Below are 12,836 nucleotides of genomic sequence, written 5' to 3'. Positions count from 1 at the left end.
GGCCTGGGTTTTATGTCTTATCCAAAGGATGGCACATTTTTTACAGTATAGTGTCCCCATTACTACACCAGGACATTAGGAGCCACACAGATCACAGGGTGAGCGCCCCCTACTGGCCCCACTAACACCTCTTCCATCCAGGTACTGACCCGGCTCACACCCGCTGAGCTTCTGTGGGTTGCCTTAAGGAGTCCAGGAGTATTGCAAACCCAGCTCTGTCCAGATCCCCAGAAAGAGACTAGCCGAGTTAATTCCTGTGGGTCTTGCACAGAATTTTGACATTTCATTTTCTTGCTATGAAAATCGCTTTCCTCTCTTGTAGACTCTGGAGACAGCTCCCTGTGTGGCACTCTGAGTGTGGCTGTCCATGGGGCCTCCGGACTGCAGGAGCCCGCAAGTAGGTGCACAGACAAGCAGGAGACATTTTACTCATTTAACTAGAGGCTATCACTTTCACTCGAGGAGTGTATATCCCCTGCAGTTTATTTTGCCATAGTAAACCATCCACCTCTTACAGAACCAGTGTAAAGCAGAGACAAAATGGCGGGGATTTGACATTTTAGCTTTTGCAGGGACGTGATCTGGCAGGGCCCAAAGCTTAAGGACACATATGCAAAGCCTAGGAAGACAAAGGTTAGGAATTTCCAGACTGGGTTTATTAATGTGTATATACTATGCATCAAAAGATGATATGCATGTGCAGTACAGCATTTATAACAGCTGCTGTCGATTTAATTTGGGGTAATTATATTTAACCGACAGTAAGAAGACTGTACAGGTAATTATCACGTTTTAAACTCAGGGGCACCTCTGTGGCCCAGCTGATAAAGGCACTCACTGGAGCACTGGCTGAGCTCTATGATCCAGGTGCTGCAGGTTTCAAGCCTCAGTCATGTCAGTTGTTGACTGTGACCAGGATTCCCCCATGCTCCGGAACGCCATTGGCTGAGCATCGCCAAGGGAAGATTTGGGATCAATTGGTAGGTCTCTCTGAACACGGCGCCCCCCTGTGGCCTCCCAGGTGCTTGCAGACTTGCTGTGCTCTCAGTTTAGGGGCGTACCTCTCCTCTGATCAGCACTGGACTTCCACTACACTGCCGAGTCGCCTCCGATGCGTTAAAAGACATTTCAAACGTCTGCCTGCATGTCGTCATTCTCCCCCGTGTGCGGTTACAGGGTTTGTAGCCGTGAATCGAGATGTGAAAAACATCACATCGGGTGGGTGCATCGCAAACAACAGCTTGAGATTCAGAATTTATTCCGTTGCCTCTTACCCAAGATGCATTGAGAATAAGGGTTTGATTGATGTCAGGGGTGAGAACAAGGATGGGGAGAGTGGCCAGATCATGACGTGTTTGGAACTGCTCTCTCTCCTCAGGTATGTACATCTGCCTGGAGGTGGACGGCTACATGTTCTTTGAGACCAAAGCCCAGACCCGGGCGTCACTGAGCAGCGTGGCACCACAGTGGGATGAGGTCAGTCTGTCGCTATGCTCCCAGAGCTCTGTCAGGAGGCACACCCTGCAGCACTGCACATCCAGAATTCCCTAAACACCAGGCTGTTCCTCTGCTATGTAAGAGGGATCTTGTAGCTGTGGGACACACTTACTGTACCTTTCAGGACTGAAAAGAAAACAGCAGGACAGCAGGAATACGGGATCCAACAGCAATGCACCAATATATCAGGCCTCTCGAGTCAAAGGAGGAGAGAGAAATTGTATTTTATTATTCTCTTTTTTCTCTACATATTTATATGTATAATTTATGTAAAGTGCCTTGAGAATGCTCAGGGGTTGAAAGGCGCTTTTTATTAATAAAATTGATCGATGGATTAATTGATTGCCAAGAAGTAACCTAATTGAACTTTTATGTGAGCTGATAATATGAGCAATTGGAAACTTTTCGATAAGGTCATCGATTCAAAAGTTGGACATTTCAAACTCCTCCTGATATTGAGAAGGACATACAGAGCAAGTGATACTTAACAGAGCGCTCAGCTGGAACAGGACCGGCAGGGGCATGTGTGTCGGAGGGGGTTATCGCCTGTTTGACTCCCTGCTGTAGGGAATGTCAGGTGGTTTCGCTGGGGAGCTGCTGTGGGGTGAAGGAAGTGTTGACTCCCTCGCCATCTCTCGTTGCCGTGCTGCAGGAGTTCTCCATGCAGGTGGATGGGGCAAGACACCTGTGGGTCCTGTGTGTCCAGCAGCCAGAGAGAGGAAGCAGCAGCACAGGGGACAGGATTGTGGGCAAGACTCTAGTTCCGGTGAGAATGGCTATCATATCACCCCAGCATATCACTCTATTACAAGACTCCAGCAAGATTTCCCAGCGTAACATTCCAGCATGACACGCCAGCATGACACTCCAGCATGATGCACCAGCATATCACCCCTGCATATCACTCCAGTATAACACTTCAGCAAGACGCACCAGCTCGTCACCCCAGAATAAAACACCATCATATCACCCCAGCACCACACCCCAGCATATCATCCCAGCATAACACCCCACCATGGCTAATTTAGAAAGCAATCAACAGCTACTATCTGGCAACAGCTCCGCATAGAGACAGTACTCTCAGAAGACAAATGGAATTGAAAGCCTTGAAGTGAGTACTGCCAAATGCAGTAAAATGAGTTTCGGTCTTCAACCTATGCCACCAGATTCATGATGCAAAGGATTTCATACAAACACATGAGAAAAAAAAACATATTGGATTTTAGGTATTTAATTGACCCAGTTAATTGCTGAGACATGCCATTTTGTTTCAGATGGAACTGTTGCTTGAACCTTCTTGAAACAGTCATTTATCCTGAAGGCATTTGTTTAAATCTCTTTGCCTGTCAAATGTGGCAAAAAAACATAATTTGTTCAGGCTATGAATCTACCCTTTTCAGTCTATTCCATTGCAGTCAGCACTTCAAGGCACTGCTTGAGTTGATCTCCACAGTATAAGACTAAGATGAGTCCTGGGCAGAAGATTGTTAATTTGGGATGGGACGGAAAAACAGAAACATGCAAGAAACTGGACTTTTAGGATGCCTTCTCCTAGCCTAAATTGCCCCTTTCTTCTGTGGTTACACGCTGCTCATCATCAACTTTGCCATAGCCAGAAATTCAGTCACAGCACAGGCCCTCTGCAGCAGCGGTGAACAGTTCCTCTCTGATCCTAATCTTGTGCTGCTGCAGCTGGAACCTAATGTTCTGCAGAAGAAATGGAAGAAGATGACGGTCACTTTAAACCAGGTGAGCTTCACTCGTCTGGGGGGCAGTGGGTGGAATATTCACGTGCAAATCGCCACGCACCCAAAGCAATGGCAAACAACTGGTGCAAGTGAGGTACACCCCGGATGGGATGCCAGTCCTTCACGGGGCACAGAGACACAAACACACACACTCACACCAGGGCCAGTTGTCCCAGAAGCTAACTAACCTACTCTGTCTTTGAACTGGGGGAGGAATCTGGAGCACCTGGAGGAAACCCACACAAACACGGGGAGAACATACAAACTCCACACAGACAGCACCCCAGGAGTTGAGCCCAGGGCCACTGTGCCACCCCAGGAATGCCACCCATGTACTAGATTATTCATTCTGAGCATATTTTTCCATTGTGCAATGCAGCATCAAACGGTTGGTCGGTGGCCATGCACATGAAATTCATACCAAAACAATTTGCAGGTGGTGCTTCTGCAAACTGCTGAAGCCTCCCGCAGAGGTGCATGCAGAAGTGTACTAATTAGCTGCTGTACTTCCCCCCAGACTTTCTGCTTTCACGATGACAAAGCTCCCCGCCACGTCCCATCCCAGGAAATCTAGTCTCACCAGTGATGAGGGAAGGGAAACACAATGCTTGCATACCGATTGTGACTTGCACGAAAATATGAAAACAGGAAATTTATCTGAAACCCTGTGCACGGTATATTGAATATATCTTATAGTAGCCGAAGTGGCGTTCATTTCATTAAGCATGAGTTCAGCCAAAATCCAAGCGCACGTAAGACATGATAAAGTTTTCGTGGACGCTCAAACTCAGGAGGCCCGTGTAACTTTTTTTGTGCCATGATTTCCTGCAGAACCCATTTGTACTGTGGGTCTTAATTTCACAAGGAATCCCCAGAAACCACGCACGCGCTGTTAGGGCCTGATTTTCCATGCTAGGCAAGCCAAGGGCTGGCAGAGCTTCTGCCAGTCCGCAGCTGTGACTCTCCCTCTGTGCTTTGCTGCGGCATCAGAACAGGTTATTTTCAGTGTGTTTACATGTGCGCTACAGCTGGAAGTCTGCCTGTCCCTGAAATTCTGCGCACACAGCCTGGAGCCCCCCGGCCTGGTCCCCCCACCGCAACAGGAGGTCTTCAAAGTCCTCATTGGGACTGTCGCAGAGTGAGTCCAACCTCATGTGCTACTGTATCTGTTCTCCGAGTAACACTTTACTTGAGAGCTCTCCTGTTGCTTGTTAGTACAGAAACTGAAAGCAGTATTATTGTAATCACTACTCCAAACTAAGGGGTGACAGCCCTCTTGAGGTACTAAAGGATTTATTCAGCTGTATTACTGTATTTTTCCAACAGCAATATCTCCAATACATAATATGCTGCAACCCACATTCTGTCCACAGCAAGGTTGTCCTATAATGTTATCCAACTCATGTAAATCTATATACAATAAGAGTCTCACACAAACTGTCATTCTGCCAAAATACTACCACAGCTATGTTCTTTCACATCCCAAAACAGGTCCTTCCAAAAGTAGAATATATTCTCCTTGTAATATACCGAAATCAGTGAACAGGAATGTTTTGTTCATAGAATTGTATGTGTTTGCAGGCAGGAGGGGGCGCTAGTTCCTCACATAGTGCGTTCCTGCACCGAGGAGGTGGAGAGGAGAGGCCTGGAGGAGGTCGGCATCTACCGCATCTCCGGGGCAGCCAGCGACCTCCAGGCTCTGAGGACCGCCTTCAACACCAGTAAGAGGACACTTGGCGAGCCAGCACTGCCTCTGCCGCCATCTTGCTCATTTGTTGGACAGTACTGCATGGGTCAGAACACCAGGACTGTGCTCCAGCAATGAGGCAAAGATATCTGCTGCAATCAGTCCTGAAAGCACGTTTTAATTTCCACTAGGGTTCTTGAGAGCCCTAAGAATCGCTGGTTTTATCTGTCTTTAACATGTCTCCAGCAAGAGTCTACAGTGGGTCTCCTTGCAGTCTGGGGCAGCTCTGTGAGGTCGTCATGCTGTACCTATGTTTCTCTCTCTGGGTCTCTGTGCAGTCCTCACCGAGTCGTGCTGTACCTGTGTTTCTCTCTCTGGGTCTCTGTGCAGTCCTCACTGAGTCGTGCTGTACCTGTGTTTCTTTCTGGGTCTCTGTGCAGTCCTCACGGAGTCGTGTTGTACCTGCGTTTCTCTCTCTGGGTCTCTGTGCAGTCCTCACTGAGTCGTGCTGTACCTTTGTTTCCTTCTCTGGCAGATCTGCGAGATGCTCTCTCTCGTCTCAGGGCTGTTGATGTGAATGCAGTCTCCGGGATCCTCAAGCTCTATTTTCGGGAGTTACCAGAGCCGCTCATCCCCTCGGATCTATTCCAGAGCTTCGCTCAAGCACTGGGTCAGTACATGCACACAGTAACACACAACCATGCCCAGTCACACTATCCAAACACACAATCACTCCCAGTTACACTATTTAAACACAACTATTCCCAGTGACACTGTCCAAACACACCACCACTCCCAGTTACACTTACTACACATCTTTTCCCAGTTACACTGTCAAAACTCTCAATTGTGTCCCAGTGACACAGCTGCAATGCTGAAACTTGTCAGACAGAAATATCAAAGAAAACATATAAAGGGAACCAGCCATGTTCCTCCTCGTAAAGCCGCTGTGAGTCTGACGGTTTCTGTGATCAACCCAGACCAGCCAGTCAGTCACATCCCAGGCCCCCGAGCCTGGCCAGAGCCAGCCAGTGCCCTCTCTGAATGTGACGCACGCCTCTGATCCCTAGACATGCCAGACCCAAAGGGCAGGATAAACCACATGCTGTCGCTGCTCGACTCCTGTCCAGACGTCAACCGCAACACGTTCCTCTTCTTGCTGCACCATCTCAAAAGGTAAGGCTCAGCTCTTCTTCCGGAAAGTCATTCCTCGCTTCCCGCACTGCAACACGTAACGGCACCACCTTCACAAGCTTCACAAGCCGTCCCAGTACCATCCCAGTGTTGAACTAGTCCCAGCGTTGATGCCTTCCTGTTCTCACCCGATACTCGCTCTTCTGTTCTGAAACTCTCTTGTCTGCACCCTCCCACATGCTCTCGCTCCAGAGTGGCGGAGAAGCAGGAGATCAACAAGATGACCCTCCTCAATCTGGCCACAGTCTTTGGGCCCAGCCTGCTACGGCCCCCACCCATGGTCCTGGGTCAGGCAGGACCCCAAGTGGACATATCTCAGGAGGTGGTGGTGCAGGTGGGTCACTCTCTGCTAACTACAGCACAATCTGGTTTAGATCAAACTGCACCTAAGAGATTAAATCAGCTTTGGGCAAGGAGCTCCACCTCCAGTGTCACCTGGACTAACCATGATCTCCCACAGTGCTGGCAGATCAGCAAGAATGAGCAATCAGCTGCTTCCTATTATTCATTCAGCAGACAGCAGTATCTACAGCAGGGCTGACTGTAGTCTGCACCCCTCTGACTTTCAAAATATGTTCTCGCGCCCCTGATCAAAGATCATCGAAGTAGGTCAGTTCTTTAAGCCTAAGATATATCACCACTATAGAATGAGAGAGATAGATATATATTCATTTCACAGTAAAATTAAAGAAAAAAATTAAACACTTTTTTCAACATTGCCTTTAAATACCAAGGTTTGATGAAACAAAGTACAGAAGTTGATGTGCCTGTGCTGAATTTGTGTTTCCGATGATTTACCTTCTGAAGAAATCTGGGTGTCTTGCACCCCAGGTTAAGAACCACTGATCTAGGGTGTACACTGTCCTGTGTTAATGATTAGTATCTCTAAATAGAAGTGACAAATGTAAAAGCGCACTTAGGCTGTTATTGATCCCCGGGGCTTTTTAGAAAATCAGGAGCCTTGTTCATAATATTGTTCCTAAGTGCTTTTTCAGCTTTGCAACAGAGTCTCCAGAAGCAATGTTCCTGTCTCTCTTCCACAGGTCCAGGTGGTGTTTTTTTACCTGCAGTGTGAAAATCTCCCAGCCGCAAAGACCACACATCTACTGGACTCTGAGGAAATACCAGACACGTGATTCCTGCCAGAGTCCACTCTCTGACAATGTTTTTTTTTCCTGTGATACAGCATTTATTTGTGTTGTAACTTATTTGATGCTTGGTATGTATATTTAATACAGGGCTGTTATCATTCTTCACTGACCCCTTCCAGATTTTTAGTATCCCAGGACTGATTATGTGTAATAAAGCAGGCTGAGTCCCATTCGTGGAGCATGCAGAGACTGCAGAGAGGAGAGCACTCCATGCAATCATTCACAGTGCCAGACAAAACAGGCAAACAGAGTAAAAGACTGCTATTCCCATGGTGGAGCAGGAAAGACTACAAATTCTGCTCACATCTTCCAGCAGGGACTCTGCAGAGTGGAAGACCACAGAGAGTCGGGCTGTAGTGAGGATACCCTTTGTTACACACACTGATATGCACATTTGCGAATCCAGTGGTGCAAATAACACAGGCAATGGACTGCCGAGCAGTGGAGAAATGCGATATATGATAAGATCACTTTATTAGCCATATACAATTTCTTGTATTAGGAATTTGTCTTTTTGCATACCCCACCTAGCTCTCCATGAGACACACAGACAGGGAGAGAAGCTTGGGGTCAGAGTGTAGGGTCAGCCATTTTTACGGTGCCCCTTGAGCAGTTGGGGTTAAGGGCCTTGCTAAGGGGCCCAACAGAGCAGGATTCCTCCGCCGGCCACGGGATAAGAACCGGCAACCTTCCAGCTACAGGCACATGTCCTTAGCCACAGATCCACCACTCTGCTAAATCATCCTTCACCATGGTCTCAACAAACAGACGAGTGCACTGTGCTGCCAGCCTAAAGAGTCTAGCCCTGAGTGCTTGGTGCCAGCAGTCAAGGTTTTGGTGGCTTTGTGATGTTGTGGAGCACATGTTTCTTGGATTGTTTGGGTGCTCTCCATTCCTTAGAAGGCATGGGCAGCGGTAACGGCCACTTCATGGTACAGTGATCACATTCTCCCCATCATGCAGCATTCCTTTCCTGCCGGGAGGGGTGTCTTCCAGAATGCCAGCGCCCCCTTGATAGAGTGGTCACCCAGGGGTGTGACAAGTGTGACACTGCACTTGTCCCTCTCCGGTGGTCTTCTGTCCCACTGTCCTCCCACGTCCAGCCAAAATCTGCACATCCCTGTTCACATTTGCAGCCGTGCAGGCTGGATTGCTGTCTCTGGGACAGAGGTTATTCCCTGTCCAGCTCAGGGGTAGTGAACACAGTTCAAGTGATCCTCATTCCCACCAGTGAAGATGCTCCAGTGCTCCAGTGCATTGGATACAGGGGCCCGATGCTCAGTAGAAGTCTACAGCGCTGGAAACACAGGTACACCATGCTGCGTCTTAAATGATGTTAATTCACTCAAACAATCTGACTCCTGCTGGCTGGAATGAGGTAAGAGGGATTGCAGATCACTGACAGATCAGGGCAGTTCAGTAAACTGTTTGTCACACTGAAAGAATGAGTAATTAAGTCTCAGCCTTCAATTAGAACAGAATTATAACCTCCTGCAGACAAACCTCACATGGATTGATTGACTTATTGATTTAATGGCACACATAACAAGAGCTGAAAGGAACAGGCTGGAGGAGAGAGGCAGTGTGTTAGTCTGCTGGACGTGGGGGGATCACTGCAAAACACCCCCGGACTGGCAGCTCATCAGCAATGGTGCAACTGGAGTGGTACTTGCCATCCAGACAAGGCTCAATAACTACAGCCTGCCAATAGAAGCTGGACACAGAGGGACATGGCCTTCCAGAGAGGACAGGCTCAGTGATCACAGCCTGCCAATAGAAGCTGGACACAGAACAACATGGCCTTCAAGAGAGGACAGGCCCAGTGTCCACTGACAGGAGAGAGAAGCAGAGACAGAGATGCGCTAAAAGAAATACTCGGGGATTAGGAAAAAAATCAACCTAAAATAATAATGTTTTATACTGCAAATATCTAAAGGTCTGTAAATGTCCTGTTGATATCTCCGCAGAGAGGGAGAAGCAGGGAAAGAGGCAGACAGGGAGTCTGGAAGATGGAGAAATGAAATAAAAACCTTTCTTTTTTAACCAGATGACTTCCTTCAGGTTTCCTTTTCATTTTTGATTACTAGACAGTGGCAGACCAGCCTCAGCCTAGTGACCCGTGACTAAAGACCGATAGCTAGAGCTCTGGTCTGTGTCACCTTTATCCTGAGCACAGGCCCGCGCTGGCAAAGTCCTGTCCTCAGTTAAAGTAGAACTACAATGCTATTCTTATATTTCGGGGTTAGAAAGAATCAGCATTGATGAGTGCATTTCTTCAGGCAAGCATCCTCAGGATTACCTGGTCTAATTGCTTTCCTATGAGATTCTCGCTCAAAGGTATTTAAGATACATTTCCTCACATCACTTGAAAATAGTTTTTCCATCTGGGGAAGATACAGTGTTAATACAGGTTAAGTGACCTCTGCTCCAAACTAGAAAGGTTTAGTTCTTCCAGCCTGTCAGTGTAGGAGCTTTCCTTTAAACTCAGGAATGCATCTAGTTGCAGTTGTAGTTGTAGTTAAAAACAAAATTTACACAAGTATAGTGGGTCATGTCATCTCATCAGAACCCATAGGACCTAACAGAAAAAGAGAAAGAAATTGAGAGAAGCAGATGTATATCTAAACTTTGACACAGATGTTGATTTGCACGCTTTGTGGTGCCTGAAATCAAATCAGTTCAGGTTCATGAGCAACAAGATGGAGTTCACACAGAGCACATTCTCAGCGAAACAGGTGCTGCACTGTTAACCCCTGCTCGGCTAGGGTAAGCTTTCAGTGTGGGCGTGACCAGCCAATATCAGAACACCTGCTGGGTCAAAGGTCACTCTGGACCTAGACAAACACCATCACAAAGCCACACAGAGTTCTACTGTGCATTCCAACAGGAAAAAAAAGAGAGTTCATTTCCCCCATGCAGGAAAGAGCAACAGACAGAGGAACTGTACAGCTTTATACAACAGCTTCGAGAAGACTAGTAAAACTTCATCTGATGAGCGCTCACAATCTTATTAATGTCTGATCATCCATCCCAGACAGCACACAAAAAAAAACGAATTTAAACTTGACATAACACACTGCTGTCGCATGTTGTCATGCATTATTTAACAAGATCCGGCCCACAGGGCAAGCCAGATGTACCCACAGTACTTCTATGATTTGTACCCGTTTGATTTCAAATTACAGTAGTTTGTGTTTTTCAGGTTGTGTGACAGAGTGTTGTAGGAACTCAGCACATTATAAGTTAATTATGAATTAACTTGATTGGGGATCTATTCCAGCAACAACCATAAGCATCCTGAAAGGTTACCTGTAACCATACAGTACATTTTCTAACCAATTCTTCCAATTTGAGGTCACGGAGGAGCCAGAGTCTATCCCAGCAAGCAACAGGCACAAGGCAGGGTACTCCCTGGAGGGGATGCCAGTCCATCACAGCACACGCACCGACGCACACTCTCACACCACGGCCAATTTTCCCAGAAGCCAATTAACCTACTTTGGACAGTCTTTGGACCGCGGGAGGAAACCCACACAAACTTGGGGAGAACATGCAAACTCCACACAGACAGCACCCCAGGTCCGGAATTGAACCCAGGGCCCCAGGGTTTTGAGGCAGCAACGCTCATTACTGCGCCACCCTGCTGCCAGACTACCTGTAACCATAGTACAGAGTGCCATGGGGAGAAACGATGCCAGGCGTGAGTCTGGTTACACAGCTCATCTGTTCTTGTGCTACACTTACACTTGAATGGATGGCAGAGGCAAAAAACCAACACACTCAGAGTCCCCAAATGCACTGAAAACTTGGGTGCAATGAACTAGAGCCAGAACTATAACATTTGTATAGATCCATCCCTATGCAACTGACTATATACAGCTGTAGCTCCCTTTTGCATTTTAAGTTTTTTGTATCATAGCGAGCGGCGGTAACTAGGGAGACACATTTTTCCAGGATGATGCTCGAGACTTCACATTATGATGGGCAGCCCACACTTTAAGACGGTAACAACTGACTTATTGTCCGTTTTTATACCGACGGTGATAAAAAGTCCTGACAGTTCCAGATATACGTTAAAACTTAAAGTATTTCACATGAACAGCAGCATTCAAATTAAGTCATTTTCGAAAGAGTCCATAGCAACCTGCCTGCGTGTCCTTGTTATCGTTATCACGATGAACAGTAAAGAAAACACAGAAAAGAAATAAAACCCAGCAGATATGAAAGAAAACAATGAAGTACCTGCGAAATACATTCACATTCCTACACATTTGCATGCTGAATTGAAAGCAGCCCTTTCAAGTTTACCTTTTCTTCTGCATTTCTCCTTTTCTACAGGTTGTTGTTTTAAAGTCCGGTTTTACGACTGTTGTAACAATGTCCGTGACATTGAGACGTAACAGGCTCCGCCAAATTTCCTCTCAACTCAAGTTTATTTTGCAAGTTGTGATCTGACACTGAACTCTTAGGTGACCCTGTGTAATTGAGATTAAGCAGACCAGCATTTATTATTACGAACGTTAGCAGTAGCCTTGTGATAAAGATCTCACAAGTACCTTTTACGAGCCCGCGGGGCCTTGTTGAACTTTCAACTCCTTAGGTCGTGACCTTTAATCTCGTAAAATTACAGCGGAGGCGGTAGGGGCAAAGGCTTGACACTGGATTCACAATCTAACTTAATCCCTCGACACTGGATGTGCGTCTGCTCTTAAAATGTATTTTTAATGCGCGATATTAAACCGCCACAATGAATCAAAGCCGGTATGCGGTAAAACTGGGACGACGCGGCTGTCTCTTCAAATATTTTAAAAAACGGAGATATTAAATTGCACCGCTTTCTCCCCATATCCCACCGCCGCCGCCTTGTTATACGCACAGCCGGAGTAATTCAATGTTAGTGACGGGGGTATTTGACCCTCCTCCAATCTCTTGCGATTCTAGTTTTTATTTGCGTCAGATTTAGACGCCACTACCCAAAATACCGCCTCTTCCATTTTTTTTGAAAAAAGACGTTCCCCTCCATCATTTACTAATCTCGTTCCCAGAAGTGCACTCACGTCTTTTATGGAATCTTATTCACGCCCGTTAGCCTTCAGGTGTGCGTGAGCTCAGCGCTGTGAACTTCCGAGCACAGCGACTCTTCTGACAGGCTTACAGTAACGGGACATTATTCGTTTTTCATCTTTATGATCTGTTCTATTATTCCTTAAATTTATATAGCACTTTTCTGGACACTGTATTCAAAGCACTTTACAGGTTAATAGGGACTCCCCTCCTCCACCACCAATGTGCAGCCCCACCTGGATGATGTGAGGGCAATCAGAGTGCCACAAAGTGATGAAGCCAGTTCATAGATGGGGATTATTAGGAGGCAATGATTGTTAAAGGCCAAGGAATAATTTAGGGGGTAGTGGATACACCCCTACTCTTTGCAGGAAACACCCTGGGATTTTTAACGACCACAGAGTCTGGACCCACAGAGACTGCATCTAACCTGAAGGAGGGCACGTATTTACAGTATAGCGTCACCCTCACTATACTGGTGCATTAGGACCCACA

General features: G+C 46.8%; 1 protein-coding gene across 2 annotated transcripts in view; it reads left to right on the top strand.

Moving 5' to 3' along the window:
* Positions 1-7,380, top strand: part of LOC102696167 (active breakpoint cluster region-related protein) — a 28,214-nt gene extending 20,834 nt beyond the window's left edge. For both annotated transcript variants that reach the window (XM_069186636.1, XM_006627571.3), the window contains exons 15-24: positions 323-397; positions 1,379-1,476; positions 2,150-2,263; positions 3,190-3,246; positions 4,274-4,383; positions 4,827-4,966; positions 5,468-5,602; positions 6,003-6,108; positions 6,319-6,460; positions 7,170-7,380. In XM_069186636.1, the coding sequence (XP_069042737.1) occupies positions 323-397; positions 1,379-1,476; positions 2,150-2,263; positions 3,190-3,246; positions 4,274-4,383; positions 4,827-4,966; positions 5,468-5,602; positions 6,003-6,108; positions 6,319-6,460; positions 7,170-7,262 (1,070 nt within the window). In that variant the 3' untranslated portion in view covers positions 7,263-7,380. The remainder of the gene's footprint in view (positions 1-322; positions 398-1,378; positions 1,477-2,149; positions 2,264-3,189; positions 3,247-4,273; positions 4,384-4,826; positions 4,967-5,467; positions 5,603-6,002; positions 6,109-6,318; positions 6,461-7,169) is intronic.
* Positions 7,381-12,836: the final 5,456 nt, after the last annotated feature.

This window comes from Lepisosteus oculatus, chromosome 3 (assembly GCF_040954835.1).
Source record: "Lepisosteus oculatus isolate fLepOcu1 chromosome 3, fLepOcu1.hap2, whole genome shotgun sequence".
Lineage (NCBI taxonomy): Eukaryota > Metazoa > Chordata > Actinopteri > Semionotiformes > Lepisosteidae > Lepisosteus > Lepisosteus oculatus.
Note: the sequence above shows the minus strand (reverse complement) of the source record. Positions and strands in the feature narration are given on the sequence as shown.